The following is a 17,486-nucleotide window of genomic DNA, read 5'->3' on the forward strand; positions in this document are numbered from 1 at the left end:
TAATTCACCCAAATAAGCTGGTTAAGGACTTCAGCTTCCAGGCTAAGAGAAGTAAGTTGCTCTGCAGAAGTGTTCTTTAGGAACAGTGGACAAAAAATGCTGGAGAGTATGAATTTGTAAGATACCGTATTTGCTAAAAGGATGGTCATTAGGCTGGGTGACTGCCTGCCACCTTTCTTCTCAGGAGATATATTCCCTCCCAGTGTAATCCAGTCTTGTTGACATCGGTGCTTAAACTGCAATTTAAGTGGCCAAAATGTAAAGTCAATATGACAAAGAATAGTTAAGCACCTATGTAGATGTCTCTCTTATATGAAAACTTAGTTGAGACTGGGTTTTTTTATCCCTCTGAGTCTGCAGAAGTGGTAGTAATTTCAGTTGTCTAACTAGGTGGTCTCCAGACTATTTTATTAGGTATCCTTATCAGTGAAAAAAACCAAACCCAAATGCCCAATTAATGTATTTTTTAATAAAGTATATGTCAATGCTACTCTAATACACAACATACACAAAAATACACAAATGTGCACAAAATTCTAAATTAAAAAAGGATGAGATAAAGATGAAATAAATCCGGTATTTAAAATACTAGTTGCACAAAATTTTCTTTTTATATGCTAGTGGATTGTTTTGTGTACCCCTTGGGGTGTGGGCACCCCACTTCGGACACCGCTGGTCTAACAGCTCCAGTTTCTTTAGAGGTATCTTAGCGTGTTGCTTTTTTGGTTACATTTACTGATACATGGCAAGAGGCATTTCATTGTGGCTGCTATAATTGTGAATAGGATATTACATGGTACCAAAATGAAAGTGTAGCCCGTGTTGCTAGCATCTAGCCTGGGAGAGGAGATGAACAAGTGAAGTACACAACACACCTATGCTGATGAGGAATGAGCTCACCTACTAATTTCGAGTTATTATTAGCTGCTCGGTAACTTTTTGGTGCTAATCTGAATTCATTTGATGCCTAAAATATTAGGAGTTAAGGTGAAGCAAATTGGAGTTTGAGAACTGGATAGAAGTAGATATTGGTATGCTCTGTGTCTAGCTTGAACCATTTGTGGGCTGGAAGCAAGTAAACCATGTTCTCACCATTGCCAGGCCTCCGGCAAGAGTATGCAGCAACTGCTTCTCGGCGTAGTTCTGGCTCCTCTTGCAATTCCACGAGGCGCGGCACGTTCAGCGATCAGGAGCTCGATGCGCAGAGTTTAGAAGATGAAGAAGATGGCACACATCACACAGTGCACCCTGCTGTCAGCAGGTTCTCACCATCACCTCGCAGTTCTCCCTGGCCTTCACCAAAACAGTCTCCAAGAAATTCACCTCGCTCTCGATCACCTGCTCGGAGCATAGAATACAGCAGAGTGTCACCACAACCCATGATCAGCCGTTTACAGCAGCCTCGTCTTTCGCTTCAAGGCCATCCTGCAGACTTGCAGACTAGTAATGTCAAAAGTGAAGGTAAAAAGCTCGGTCTCAAATTCATTGCACAAATAGTCATGTAGTGTCTGTAAAGCAGTTTGGTCAGTGGGCAGTACTAAAACTGTTTGCCTGTGTAACATTGTGGTTTAATCTCCCAAGTTGTTGAAGTAAAAGCAGAGCAAGCAAAGCTTAAGTTCTGCTGGGGCACCCTTACAGTCACATGAGTTGATAGGTTTCTATTTATTTTAGACGTTACCCAGTCACTCTGAGGATAATTGAGTTTCATGGTGGTAAAGGTCTGTCTTTGACAGGCAAATGCACTAAAATAAAACACAGAAACTGGTTCACCAGGAGGGTTAGGCCTTGCAGATAACAGAATAACATGGAGGGGAAAGTAACTGTGGTTGAGTAAGAGTAACAAGGCAATTTATGCATCCTTCTACTCTGTGAGATGACTGAATGCTTTCTTTAAGCAGCACAAGACACTGAACTTGTTAACCATGAACATACCCTTAAAAATACTTAAGTCATGCATTTGTTGGGTGTTTTAGATATCTCAAAGCTGTGCAAATTGCTGCATAGTAAACTCAACGCAATTTTACTATGATGGCATAGAATGAAGTAATGTAATATGATTTTCCTTCTTGAATGTACTTGTTCTTAGTAGCAGTGTGGCAGAAACTCCTTCAGCTGGGCTGAAATTTCCCAGATGTATTCCCATTTTAACAACTTGTTATCTGGCAAATAAAATCTTAAATTTAGAAAGAATATACATTGAGATATTAAGAATTCACTTTACTAGTAATAGGGGTTTGGGGAAATTTTAGGTATCCAGGAAAATGTGCAACACAAAAGCTAATCAGTTGCATTGTGACTTAGTTCAGAATTCCTTTCTCATTCTTTTCTGGGGTTTCATGAAAGTTTTAATGCATGGTGGATGAGCTGCAACTAAAATATCTCATGGGAGGCAAGGTAGAAAAAGCTGATATCTTACATCCTATGAGGATCAAAATAGAGCATGCAATCATGTGTTTCTGAAACACTTCCAGGGAATTCTCTTGCAGTGGTTTTTGTGCACTTGAATGTTGCTTGGATATTTGGAATTGATACAGCAGCAGTCAAAAAAAAGTTGTTCTGGGGTGATTTTTTTTTTTTGCTTGTCTAGAATGGTTACAGGGAAATTTGGTTTACAGAGTTCAACAATGTACCAACTGCAGTGCAAAGCAATGGAAACTGCTAAGTGCAGGAATTATACTTGGAGGAACATTCAGCCCGTGAAGACTTAGTTTTGCTTTCATCTTTAGTGCTTGTGCATGGTTAGCATACTTCTCTGCATCCCTCTGCAGAATTGGGTTGGCCACTCATCCCACCAAGGCATCTGCAGTTTTCTATCCTGAGTATGTCAACCCAGCTCTGCAAGGGTTGGAGATAGACAGAATGTCATTAGACTTGAGAAATACTTAATGGCATCTTTTTGTACCCTGTGAGCAATGGTACAAATTTTAGAAGGCCCTTGAAAACCCAGTATTAGTTGAATAGATAGTCAGGTCGTATGTGAAAGGTGAAGCATAACTGGACACTTCAGTAATTTTGAAGGCTGTGTGTATGAAGAGGTTCTTTCCAAGTGGGTGGCTGTTATTTGTTGTATAATGTGCTGATATGGGACTAGGGAGTCTTCAAAATTCACCTAAATAACTGTGTCTTTTTAATCTTCAGGTAAGCATTCTATGTCATAAATAACTTTCTAGGCAAATAATTCCAGAACTGTGCAAAACTACAAATCAGGTTTGCGTATTCTGTTTCCATAATAGTACAACAAAACCCAGAGAATAATAATCCAGGTATGTTTCAATTTCAAAACACAATATGTTGACTTTTTTCATCACAGGTAGAAAATGTACATTCTTGCTTTTCTAGATATGTAAATATTTTATATGTGATAGATCTGAGAATAATTAATGTGACAAAATACACTTGTAAATTGCAGTGTAGTTTTCTGTGCCTAACATTTTGCAACACTTGGATTTGGGGTTCAGCTATGGTGTTACCTGACCTTTGTCCAGCATCAGACTACATGTTGTGGTATCTTTGTATTATTTTGCACAGAAAAACTAAGGCGTAGTCTTCCAAACCTGTCCAGGACATCTAACATCCAAGCTGAGTCTGTGAAAAACAGCAGAAGTGACTCAAACTTCCAAGTGCCAAATGGAGGAATACCTCGCATTCAACCTCAAGCCTCAGCCAGTAAGTACCTTTAGTGCTACTTCAGCATAAATTTCAGAATGAAGTGATGGTACTTGGCTGTATTCCAGTTCCATGGCAAAGTGAAACATTGCATGCCACACTGGAGATGCTAATCTTGATTTTTAATCAATTCTCTGTGAATCTGCTTTTTTTCGTACACAAAGTCTGGTATTAAAAAAATGTCTGGTTTCTTATTAAGGTGTGGTTCGTAGTTTCCTAAAATTCTATGTAGAAGTACTGTAAAGAGTATAAATGCAGTAGTTGGACATGTCAGAAACTGTTTTCTCACTAGGCTCTGAAAAAATGTACCTAGGTGAGTTTTATGGCTTTTGTTTTAATTAGTGAAACCTGATCTGAAAACATTCATTTAAATTTAACCACGTTTGCAGTTTGTTTTCTTCCATTTTTTTTGACACCTGGAAATGATATATTCAGTTGCCAATTTTATTTACTTGTGTGAGTGTCAGTTACTTCCTAGAAAAGGTTTGGATGAGCCTCTCATGAAACAAATTAGCCCATTGCTGGACCAGTGCCTGCTAGTTTGTCCAACTGCTGATATGAGAATGCTGCTAATCTCACTAGTCTCTTGAAAATGGTGACCTTAAAGAAGCCAAAGCAAATGAACCTTAAATATTCAGTGCTTCTCTATATGTCAATATTGCCAGTTCCTGTTGTTTAAATGTTTCCTGACCATTTTATTTTAAAACAAGTTTCTGAATTTAATAACCTTGTGTGACATTTTCAAAGGAAGAACACATTATGACTATTATTATGTGTAGAGCTTTGAACTATAAAAGTTTTATGATAAAAGTTCATCAGTAATCTAAATATTTGACAGGAAATGTAAAATAATATTTGTGAACGAAACTAATTTTTCTTTTAACCCGTTGAACAGTAAAGGCATACTGGCACACCTAGTTGGCCTTCTTAAAACTTAAAAAACTGGGTGTTAATGCTACCAAATCCAGTTAAATACAGAATAAGGACCATGCCAAAGACTACAAGATTTCTATCTTTGTAGTGACTCAGACCAGGTGTAATTGTTGTGTGGACAGTCAGTCCCAGGTGTGTGATACTGTAGTCAAAGAAGTTACTGTGAGTTTGCCATTGTGCATGTAGGTTATCCCAGCATCTTTTCACCTTGCCCCCTTTCTTTCACTGCTCACAAACACTCAGAAGGTGAGATTTCCAACCAAAAGGGCCTGTGTGCAGTTCCAGTGCAGGACTGTTAGCTGTTAGGAGGCTTATCAAAGTATAAAGCCCTCAGAGCAGTTGGACAGCAGCTCTCCAGCTGTGCTATTTCTGTGATGGGAAGAATAATCAAAATGACCTGAAAGAAAATGAAGGAAAAATATTTTTAGTAAAAATCTGTACAGACTGTATTTGGTGTTTGAAAAATGAGTGAACTGGGGAGGTAAGAGCACAGAGGGCAGCTTAGTTAGCTAGAAGGCTATTTCCAGAATTAAAAGTACATTCGTGGTGAAACTTTATGGCAAGATCAGATAGCACAAGTCTCAATAGTCAGTCTTTAGTCAGTTACTTCACTGCAGGAGCCAAAATGGTGTGACTGCTTTGTTCTTTTTCAACTTGTGAGTGCATTAAGAATCACAGAAATTATTAGGTAAATTTGCTTGCCTTTCATGGAATATTTCCCCAAATGTGAACCACTCGACCAACTTACACTTAAATGTAAGTTAAGTATCATTAATAAAGCCCAGATTTCTAGCTTTTACAGTTTCCCTGCTCTTACAGATGTTTGTCAGAGTCTTGCTATTGACAATCGTAAAACGGTTTGTGTATGAAGTCAATGAGTAAGTATCTTTGCTTAGTCTGGATTAAAAAATTTTCTGCAAAACTGTACATTGTATAAAAATTTCCAGAATTGTGTCCTTTTTATTGTATTTTTTTTTTGTTTTATTGGTTTTATATTTTGTCACCTTGCACAAAGCACTGTTAAATTGCAGCAAATTTTTGTTTTCCCTTGGCAATGATTTCTGGGTCTTGGGATTTGAAGCTTCCTCATACACCTGCTAGTTTTGCATGAGCTTCCCTTTGCAAGGACGCTGGCTTGGCACCCGAGGTCACTACCTTTCTCCTTGGCAAAGATCTGCAGTTCATAATTTACTTGCACATTGGCTGTGGCTGCAATACTGAACTTGCTATGGTTGCTGGCATTCAAAAATGAGCTAGGAATCCAGTGAGTTTCTGAAAAGACCATTCCTCTTATGTTAATATAGGCAAATTGTACATGCTTGCTTGCAGAGGAGAGAGAAGACACGTATAATATGCTTAGAGGTGCAAGTGTAAAACATGAAAACATTTGGCATTTTAAGTTTTATTTGCAATGTGATGAACAATCCAAATTGGTTTTGAAAAGAGATTGAGTGAATGAAATGAGTTGTAGCTATTAGAATCTTCATTTACATCTGATTCTCTATGCTGTTAGCCAGAAACTACTTTTCTAATATAAAAGCTAGTAAATATTTCACCTTAAGACACTTGAAAATATGTAATACTTGTGTTCCCCAAGGAGCAGATACTGTCTGAAGTGTTAGTGACAGAAAGTCTCTGTATATGGGTCCTACACCACACAGATTGTGCAAAGCTGTAGAATTTGTATGGTGGCTTTCATGTAGCAGCTACATGATTTCTAGTGGATTGTGTGTGATACTCTTCTACTTAGTGGCACTATGAGCACATGGATGTTAAGTCTTTAAGCAGAGATACATATAATACTTTTTCAAAGCTGTAGATTGTTCAGACTATCAATGAAGTAACTAGTCTGCTAAGATCCAGCTGCTTGCCATGTTCAGAGTAAAAGAAGGAAGTTTGTTTTGAGGAAACCAAGTTCAGTTGCTCAGAAGTAAATGTAACTACAGATATTCAGCACACACCATTTGTGACAGGTAATGTAGCAGCACATGGAGCACTTGGAGAGGAGCAAGTAGTGTGGATGAGCATGCACTCTATGCTGAGCTCAAACTGCATGTTTTCTCAGCATTGCTCAAGTTGTACTGCCTGAAGTTCTTTTCAGTGATTCTGTGCACAGAAGTGTTTAGCTGTTGAGAGTCTATTTCCTGGAGTCTCCATTGAGAAGGAAGGAATTTGATACATACGTATTTTAAATCCTTTCCATGTCATCCCATATCTCTAACTTGCAAGTGTGATTAATGATGGGGGAAGAAAGTTAGTGCCATGTGCAGTAGCTTACTTAAATCGGAGTGAATTAGGGCAAACTAAATTCCAAATGTGAAGGAAGAAGCTGTTTTTCATTTTGTGTGGTATAACAGAAACACTGATTCAGTAAAAAATGGCTTAGTGGAATACTTGAGGACTGAAACACTCTGACCTCAGTAAATTTCTAGGAATTGTGCTCATTTTAAAAGATCTTACTGTGCTTAATTGGCTGTTCCTGGGTATGTCTTTTAAAAGTTTCTAGCAAGACCATGTGCCAGAAGTTGAATAAGAATTGCATATTGCCACGTGCTATTTTGTATTATATTCTAACTGGTAGAAAGAACAGGGGATTTATTCTTAATAGGCACAGGCAGCATTTTATTGTGTTTACTTATGAACACTAATTCCTTTTTGCTGTTTGTTGAAAATGACAGTTTTAGTTATTAAGACTAAAATGAACAGACCCCTTAGCCATATTTTCAGCATGATGTTAAAACACATGATGAACTTTTATAGTTCATAAAATCCTGTGAATTTTGCACTGACTGAAAGATAGGAAAGTTGATGGCAATCATTAGATGCTATCGAGTTTAGAAAAGGATTAGCTAATACTATTAGGCTTCTCTCTGTTCTTCCCCTACCTTCTTTATAGCAATATTTACCAATTGGTGATAGGAATATTGACTCCTCAGGGTCAGGGTCTTTATGCACAGCTGTTCCCTCATTTTTCTTCCTTCTCATTATGGAAATAAGCCTTGCCAGTGCAGTCAGTTTTATGCTGGTGTAAAACTCCAAGCACTGAGGTGAGCAGAGATGTTTATTCATGCCTTATCCTTTTATGAAGCCTATGTGTAGGCAAAGCTTTATTTCATTGACTGCTTTCCCCCCTTAAATATCTGTGGTGAAAACTTCATTGACTGCTTTCCTCCTTCCCCCCTTAAATATCTGTGGTGAAAATAGGCTGAGTCGATGCGTTCCTGCTGGCAGTAGGTAATTCTCTCCATGCCAGGATTCTGCAGCTCTTGGAAAACTGGCTTCTCTCTTGCTAGCTGGTAGGTAGTGAGGTCATTTCAAAGTGCTACCAGCCCTTGAACATTATTACTAGAGAAAAGGCAGGACGTAGGAGCAAAGGAGCAATAAAAATCCATTTCTGTCGTGCTGTGTACGTACTGCCAGCTGATAATTCTTAGTGTTAAATCTTCATTTTAAGTTTGAGCCCTCTTGCAAACCCTTTTGAAGAGGAAAAAAAAGGCATCTCTCAAAATGACTTATGTCTCCATAACTGAAAAGTACAATTTGTTTATATGATGATCACACGTAGACAAAGATTTATGTTTTTGTGTAGTGTTAGAAAAAGGTTTGAGAACACCTTTAAAAGGAAAAGTTTAGTCATGCGAGGTCAAATGGGACAGTTTAATTTTCATCTTTGTATCTAATCTTGCACTCATACTGCTGTAGCATGTTTGCTAGGTGGCTTGTTCTCCCTTTGGTGTATTAATTTTATTTTTTTTGCATTTCTGGGCTTTTTGCCCTGCAAGAAGCTTTACTCTTACCAAATCTGCGCATTTTGCACTGCAAAATCTGACACACTCCTCTGTACCTCTTTGCCATTAAGAGCAAGTGCCATTTACAAAACCTCATCTGTTCCAGAGTCATAACACCTTATGAGTGTTTTACTCACTTGGTTCCTTCATGCTTCAGAAGTGGATGCAATTCTGAAATTCCCAGTAAATTTAGTTTTCTTATCTTCTTAGACAAATATAACACTTCTTGTCTTTCAACAGCTCTGCAAAGGCAGAAAAATTTGCCTCGTGCTGCCTTCAAAACCAAACAGTTTCTTCAAACTCCATCTACAAAAGGAGGTAATTAACTTACAACCTCTTATCAAGCTCCAGCAAATCTCAGATAATTGTAGCCTGCATTAAGTCTCACATGTTCTAGATTAATAGAATTGCTGTTGCATGTTGAGATTAACCAAGTGGTCCTTGCTTTATGAAAGTTAACTTTTTGGTCTAAGTATTAGAAATAAAACTGCATTATATAGGAGATTGGATTTTGAGATAAAAATCCAAGGATCAGTGACTTTCTAGCATTACTCAGAAAATCAGGTTTAGAAGAGTAGCCTCCTAAATCCATATTCATTAGGGACACATTTGGATAGGATTTTTTTTAATTGCAGAATACAGTTTTTAAAACAGAAGCTGTAAAAATATGAATACAAGTGAAAGTATCATCCTTCGTGCTGGAAACAAAAGCTAACAAGTTTATCCTTGAAAAGATGAGCATAGAATAGCAACTTGTTTTGCATGTTCTTGTGCTTTCTCTTTTTTTTCACAAATCTGGAAAATTCATCCCAACATACCGTAATTAGATTTATTCTTTTTCCCCTCAAGGAATTGTATATAATATTCCAGTTTGGTAATGGCTGAACTTGGCTTCTAGAAAAGAAAATGAAATATATTGAGTCTCTAATCCAATTAGACAAGTTTGAACTGATTTTTAATCAGCTCTGGCAGCCTTGTATGTGACACTGCCCCAGTTTCACAATTAAGATAAAACAAGTTTATGATTTTAGTTTTAAGCGTAGTTGGTGTGTTGTCTATTGCAAGCCAGAAGATCTCATTTTAAAGATCATATTTCACTTGAGACCAGTTCATAAGTTCTCTAGATGCTGCAATCCTTTAAGCACTGTAAGTCTTTTGTGCAGGCACTGAGGGTGACCCACAATGTATGTGTTGCTCTCAGTGGTTTCACAGTGCTCACTTCTCTGAGTCATCTTCATTCCATGCAGAAAGTTCTAGCAAAGTATGATGACTGTGAAACAGATTCACGTGGCTTAATAGGAAGTCTCTAACAGTTTTCATAATATTTCATACCACATAGAGAAAAGTTCTCACAGTGTTCTGCTCTGGCATAAGACTCAATTCCTCTGCAGAGCTTTCTGTGCTTTCCTTCCAGTTGGCCATACCTTCATCTGGATGCCTGGAACACTTAATAGGTCAATGGCCTAGTCTGAAGCTGTGGGAATGTACAGAAATTAACTTTTGTTTAAGTTTATATTCTTTGTAAAATTTTATTCAACCTTAGAGAATGAGGAATAGAGCATGTTGCACGGCCAGTTACATATTTCAGTTCATAGCTGCTGTCATTCCTGACTGCAAATGAGGATCCTTCCAGTTGTTTGCTTTATGTCCTTTTCACTTACTTCACATTTGATATTCCCTGATGTGTTGATCTTCTTTATTCTGATCTGAGATCCTTATGAGTATAGAAATATTATGCAGTAATGAAACAAGACTTTTGTTTCAGAAGAATTGAACAACTGAGCAACCACTTATTTTGGCTTCTTAAAATACTGTTCATTACATAGCTCGGCACCTTTCACACAGATGCTGGCTTTTTTTTTTTAAATACTTTGTGTAAAAAAATTCAAAATACATTCAGGTAGCTAACTCTTACCTCACAGTAACAGATTTGTTCAGGTTTATACAGCAGTCCAGTATCAGTCAGATTGTAGAATGGTTTGGGTCATCTGATCAGACCCCCCTGCAATGAGCAGAGACATCTGCAACTAGACCAGGTTGTTCAAAGCCCCATCCAACCTGGGCTTGAACACTCCAGGAATGGGGCAGACACCACCTCTCTGGGCAGCCTGTTCCCATGCCTCACCACCAGCACAGTAAGGAATTTCTTCCTTACATCTAGTCTGAATCTACCCTCTTTTAGTCTGAAACTATTACCCCCTGTTCTATTGCTACAGGCCCCACTAAAGTCTGTCCCCACCTTTCTTACAAGTACTGAAAGTCTGCACTGAGGTCTCCCTAGAGCCTTCACTTGTCCAGGCTGAACAACCCCAGCTCTGTCTGTCTTCATAGGAGGGGTGCTCATCCCTCCTCCAGACCTGCTCCAGCTGGTCCATGTTTTTCCTGTACTGAGATAGCAGATCAGTTTATCGATTCGCATAGTTTTACTTCATCTGTTCTTCCGGGTTGATCTGAATTATCTCATGATGGTTGTAACTTAAAAGCTGCAGTAGAATTTCATCGGTTTTCAAGTTGGTGTGCAGCCACTGGCCTTGGGGTGCAAGCCTGGTAAGGCTGTAGCTTTGCAGCATCCTACTTTGCCACATGGAGATCCTTGTGCTCCCTGCCCACAATCCAGGACAGAGAGGGTGGGAAATCTGCGTGTCAGGACTGCACAGTGTCTTTTTTGTTGTTGTTGCCAGATGTTTTAATTGTAGTTGGTTCTAGTTTAGTTTCGAGGAGATGGAGTTGTGTAAAGTTACTAAGGTCTACCCTTTACATGTTTACACGTGTTTATTAAACAGGGATCAGCTCAATTCTGCACACTGGGTACACAATTATCAAATAGTCTTTGACTGAGGCAGTACCTCAGTCTGTGACTCTGTCTTGCAAATAGACCAAACTGAGTTTAATAAATATCCGTAACTGCTCTAAGACAGAATTCTTTATCTGTAGAGCAGAATTACTAGGCAGTTTGCCAGACTGCATCATGTGAACTGCTCTGGAAGACAATTCCTTCCTTTATGTACAAGAATGAATACAGCTCTCAGCAATGTCTGCAATGCTGTGCTGACAGGAAATGTTTTATGAATTGACAGCTCAAGTTAGCAGCATGATACGATATGCTCAGCAGAAAGCTAGAGAGAGTGGAGAGGACTAATTTACTGGATGCTTACTTTCACTGGGAATGTGGCAAACTGTCTTCAGTTACAACTTCTCTTTCCTTATATTCCATAACTAAAAACCTTTTTCCCTCTTGGGCCTGTAAGAGGCTCAAAGCTGGATTCAGCTTTTATACATTAGCAGTGTTCTGTTGGTAGTTGTTAACATGTGCTGTGTTTGTGCTCCAACCAAGTGTTGTAGTGAGAAGTTCAGGGATAAAAGCTCCCTATGTTTACATTGTAGAATCACTTGGAAATTCTGCAGATTTGATTGCTCCAATGTTACAGGCAAGGTCATGTTTTAGAAACTTCTAATACATAATCTATCTTAGGCCTAAGAGCACTTTGCTGCTCTTCTTGTCCATTCTTGTCCATTGCTGTCCTTAATCCATCCTCTGGCCTGATGCCAAGGTTTTCATTTTAAGGTTTTTTACTTATTCTCCTCACTACTTACCAACTGTCATGTACCTCTCTGCCACATTTTTTTGTCAGCTTTTCCCATGAGCAGCTTCATGCTGTGTTTGATATTGCTATCAGTGGAAAGGCCTTCTTGGGTAATCCAGAAAGGAATTAAACCCAATTCACATCTGTAATGAGGCACATACTAATCTTCCTAGTATCCCCTGTAAGAAATAGCTTTGAAATACAACCTGAAATCTGCCACTACCTCTGTACCCCATTTAGGATGCCACATTGCTGTCATTACTCCTCTTTTCTCTCACTCCTCATGTTCTTAGTGGATCTACCTTGTGAAATGATAATAAAAGCTATGTCAAGGGCCATCTTCTTTATAATAGAGCATCTGTCAAAGAGGATGCAACAATCTCTGTACAGGATGTTTATTTAGTTGAAGAAAAAAAAAGTTCATGCAAATTTACTAAATGTAAGTGTGATTTTGTTTTAGTTCTGTGATTGACTCGATTGTCCTTTATTGACTGTTACTGACACATCCTAATCAGCTTGAAAACCTGGTGAATTTCATTTAATTAGTAAGATGATGGGTTAATTTAAGTATTCTGCTTAGTGATACATTGTGCATAATTTGAAAGTATTTTGCATAGTTGTGAAGAATTATGCTTAAGGTTTGGCATTGTCAAAGGACTGTTGAGTATTCTGGCTTATTAACCTTTCCCAGAAAGGGCTTGATATCAAGACTCAGATACAAAGTATTTGAAAACAGGTATTAGTTATACTGATAATTTAGGTGATGTTTGTAAGAAGAGGAAGGCTGTAAATTGTTAGAGTTGTCTGGTTTAAGTTTCATAGCAGCACCTTAACCTCTTTGGTGTTGGGGGTTGGCTACTGTCGTCCTAAATCCAAACCACAGCACTGTACCAGCTGCTGAGAAGAAAAGTAACTATATACCAGCTGAAACCAGGACAGCTGACCCTATGCTTTTCTTCCATCAGCCAGAAAATCTGTGATGTGACTGTATCTTTAGGTGACTTCTAATTCAGTGCTTAAAAAGAAACAGCATAAAAGAAACACCAAGAGGCTCTGCACTCAAAATTACATCATTGAAAGCTAATATGCACTTTGAGTCCATTTAAAGACTGTCTCACACTAGAATACTGTTTTCTTCAACATGTTATTTCAGGGATGGAAATCAAGTTCACATGTTTCTGAAGTAGTTAAATTTCTTATTAACTTATTATTCATTCTCCTCTGTTTTTTTCGACTCGACTGATGCAACAGAGCCTTATTAGCATTGTGTACAATGCAGAAAAATAAGTATTTGTAGTAACCAAGCAGGGCATTAGGGTTACTATATCAAAAACATGACAAAGAGGACATCTGAATTCCTGTTTCTCATTGCTGCTTGATTGGCTGTATTCCATTGTACATTCCATGTCGTTTGTATAATCGCATAAAGTATTTTCCCATTTTTCATTTCAGTTACACTGTAACTTCAGCTGATAGTAATGTCTGTATTTTTGTTTTCCAGTACCTTCTTCAAGTAAGTTCCGCTCACCTGCGGCACCATCTCCCCTGGCTCTGCGACAGCCAGTGAAAGCATTTAGTAACCATGGACCTGGCTCAGTTGCCTCTCCAGAAGCCACACAGCTGACGCACAGCAGTTCTTCTCCGGGGCCTCTCGCAGCCCAGAGCTCAGGCCTGCCCAGCCCTGCCAGCAGTATTAACAGTACAACTCTCACCAGACCGGCAGGGATGAGGAGTGGTTTGCCCAGACCCAGTGCCCCTGCCTCAGGGGGCATCCCAGTGCCTCGCAGCAAACTTGCACAGCCTGTTCGCAGGTATGTGACAGGCAGTCTCTGTCTGAAGCTGTCATGATGAATTTGGTACACTGAGTGTTTGTGCTCCTCCTTTCTGCAGTCCTTATATTGATCTCAGGGTCTTCAGAACAGAAATGGAGATCATGTGGAGTATTTGCCTGTGTTTCCAAAATAGTTTTGAATCCAAAGTGAGAGAAAAAGGTTCTTAGTGAAAGTGAAGGAGTGAAAGTGAAATTAATGACTAAAGATACTTTACTAAGTAAATAAAGTCTTAGTCTGGATTGAGAAGGCAGAAAGACTTTGTCTGCATGTGGTAAAAAGTTATCAAAATATAGCTGGCAAGTGAAAATTCACTTGTGGCACTGAGTGACACATTCTGAAGTCAGAATTATTTTCCCTCCGTAACTCAAGCAGTGGTACCATGGTGAGAACAGTTTCTGTCCTTGGGGAGCTAGAAACTTCCAGAAGGAAGACACATGAGGACAGAGGAGACAACCATTGCATCTGCTGAACTTAACATAAAAATCAGTGCAGTAACCAGAATTTTCAGCTTAAACATAACCTCTGTGCTAGCACCCAGCTGTAGAAGTTGCTTAACATCAGTGTCTTTTGGAAAACAGCTGCAAGAGAGACCAAGTATTAACTGTGAATGGGAATTTTCACTGAAGGGGAAGTGTGACAGAATGTGACAGGAAGGTGTTAATAGCAGTGAAGTTTGATTGTCCAAATCACAGCTTGTTTTATAGAAGTGTTTCACTTACTAAACTTCTACAATTGCTTTTATTGCATTTTTTTGAAAGTTTGCTTACATAGGACAAAAGAAAACAGCCACAGGTTGCACCAGGGGAGGTTTAGATTGGATATTAGGAGAAATTTCTTCACTGAAAGGGTTGTCAGGCATTGGAACAGGCTGCCCAGGGAAGTGGTGGAGTCACCACACCTGGAGGTGTTTAAAAGACATGTGGAAGTGGCACTTAGACATGTGGCTTAGTGATGGACTTGGAAGTGTTGGGTTAGTGGTGGGACTTGATCTTAAAGGTCTTTTTCAACCTAAACAATTCTGTGATCCTATAGTGCAGAATCTGTACACAATGCAATAATGAAGTATCTATAAATGTCAAGATTCTGATCTAAGCAAGGATTTCCCTGTTTATATACATCACTGAAAAAAATGGCCTGGTTTAGGTGGCAGCAGATTAAGTTTCTATTTTCGCAGAGTATAACAGCACTATGTTTTCTGTGTATTTATTCAACCATTTTTCTGACATGGTAGTTGCCAAGATACAACACATACAATGTGAAATTGAAAATACTTTGGGGTTTCTCTTCAATGAACTATTGCAGAGAAATAAATGAGTGAAGTGTGTATTTCAGCAATTTATCAAATGTTTCAATTCTTATGTATTGCAGATGGAGACTTCAGCAGTTATTTATGAAACTAAAAAAATATCTCATTTTGTTTTAGATCATTACCCACTCCCAAAACCTATGGCAACGTGAAAGACGAGAGTTGGAAAGATGGCTGCTACTGAACTGTAAAGCTTAATGCAAAGTTCCAGTGCTCTTGGATGCTTCCTCACCAGGCTCAAAGACAGCTTGATTATACAAACTGTTCAGATGTGACTTCTGGGATTTGTAAAAATTCCAAACCTCTCTGTCTCTAATTAGCACAAACTGGCAGAGATTATGAAGCAGCACTTTAATGACATCTAACATCAGATGTTTGGTGGTCATACAATCACTTCTACGTTAGATTGCTATCAGTTCTGGGGGTTTTTTCTTGCTTGCTAAAAACGTATCAATATGAGAGTGGCCATGTGTGGGCAAAAACCTAACAAATGCCAAAGAAATGCCCATCTTGAAAAACAGCAAGGATAACTGTCAAAGTACATTGTCCAAAACTTCATTTTCAGCCTGTTTTAACTCAGCAGAAAGGTTGGTGAATATGTACTATTGGAACAAGGCTACATCAGTCAGAGCTAATGCTCTGGTTGCAGACTGCTACAGTGCTAGGAAAAGGTTGCTTTTAACAATTGCATGAGATTGTGATTGGCAGAGGTGGGATGTACATCCTTCAGGAAGAATCGGCAGTGACTCCGGAGGATTAGGCAGGACAGCGAGTCGTAGGCTTTGATCACCTTACAAAGTTTGAATGTAGCAGACACACACAAATGCAATAGTATAGATTGCATCTTTCCTATGTTGATTTATTGGCTTTACATGCTCTTACATGTTTAATTGCCAAAAGGGCTTCGTATCAGTCGTACAATCTTTCTTACCTTAAAGTTCCTGGCTCAGGAAAGATGGCCTTCACTATTGTAGCCACATTTTTAACACATGGCTCACTATTTGGGGAAAACTTTTTTAACAGCAGGTTTCCTTACAAAGGAAGGAGCAAGTGATAATTTGTTCTAATACCATACCACTATGCTTGCAGCCTGCAGCAACTGTAAATGCTGATAGTTAAGGAGAAGGAAACACAACTATGCACTTGTAACATACAAATTTTAAGGAAATGAGTTGACTCTTGATGCCAAATGATATTCATTTAGGTGATGTTCCATGGTATGAGGGAGTTTTCTGTATCCTATTTTTTTACTTTCATCCATTTCTTAAATTGGTTTATTTTAAATTGTAAATATTTTTACAGAAGGTATTGCCCATGTAAGTGTGTTTAAATATGTACTTTGCCTTACATATGTGTATCTTACATTACTGGTAACAGAGTATGAAACCTGCTGTGTCTGTTTACAAGCTATTAAATTCCTCTGGTGGCTCTGACTAACATGTTTTGCTCAGAACAACTGATATATTCAGCATTTGAACCATTGTTTTCTGTTTTGGCAGACATCATGCAAACGTGTAACTAAAGTTGTATTGGGTGGGACTAGTTAAATGGAAGGGATTTTGTTTGAAGCTTTTTCAGTATTTTGGATGTACAGTTGATGAAGTAAGAGAATGTGAATGGTATATCCTTTGTGCAATGACTGACAAACACTACAAGTTGCATTGGATGGTAGGTAGCCTTCAACCCCTTTAGTATCTGAGTTTGAGACTGCTGGTGTATTTTGACTTCCACCACTAAGAGGATAACCAGTCCTGAAATTCTAGCACTTGAATTTTAGGCCAACATTAACATATTCCTGGATGAAAAGCCATGCAATACTACTTGACTTGGAAGAAACCAAATAGGAAGGAGTGAAGACTAATTTGCAGCTCTAACTACTCAAGCAAACTTTGGGTTGATGAATGACTTCACACCCCAGACCAAGGTCTGTGCTAAGACTTTGTAGTCAGGGTATCAGATATACTGTAATTCAGTCAGATTTCAGCAGAGACTACCTTGCACCAGTGTAGAGCAGTACATATCACTGATTTAGCCTTGAGCCATCCACTGGCACAGAGCATGAATGTCAGGATCTCATGCCACCCTTCTGCAGAAGAGAGGCCTAGACCACATGTGCACATTCTCCCTAAAGCCCAAATTTTAATATTTCAGCATTTTGCAAAGCAATGCTGCAGTCTTCATTGAGGGAAGATGAACTTAATTGGTGGATTTTATCAAACACTTGATTGACTTTTAAATTTTCAAAGTCAGTTTGGATGATGATATTGGGGTTTTACCATGGCTGCACCAAACTTGTGTACGTTTCCTTAAGTTAAGTAATTCATCGTTTGGGCAAATTCAGCCTCAGTTTTATAAGGATTTTTTTTTTTCCTCTGCT

At 38.7% G+C, this 17,486-nt stretch overlaps 1 protein-coding gene across 1 annotated transcript in view; it reads left to right on the top strand.

Moving 5' to 3' along the window:
• Positions 1-15,617, top strand: part of SLAIN2 (SLAIN motif family, member 2) — a 23,489-nt gene extending 7,872 nt beyond the window's left edge. Inside the window, exons 4-7 of the mRNA XM_009083379.1 lie at positions 1,102-1,461; positions 3,529-3,666; positions 13,473-13,782; positions 15,227-15,617. Coding sequence (XP_009081627.1) covers positions 1,102-1,461; positions 3,529-3,666; positions 13,473-13,782; positions 15,227-15,293 — 875 coding nt within the window. The 3' untranslated portion in view covers positions 15,294-15,617. The remainder of the gene's footprint in view (positions 1-1,101; positions 1,462-3,528; positions 3,667-13,472; positions 13,783-15,226) is intronic.
• The last annotated feature ends 1,869 nt before the right edge of the window (positions 15,618-17,486 follow it).

Source organism: Acanthisitta chloris, unplaced genomic scaffold, assembly GCF_000695815.1.
Source record: "Acanthisitta chloris isolate BGI_N310 unplaced genomic scaffold, ASM69581v1 scaffold15220, whole genome shotgun sequence".
In the NCBI taxonomy this organism is placed as follows: domain Eukaryota; kingdom Metazoa; phylum Chordata; class Aves; order Passeriformes; family Acanthisittidae; genus Acanthisitta; species Acanthisitta chloris.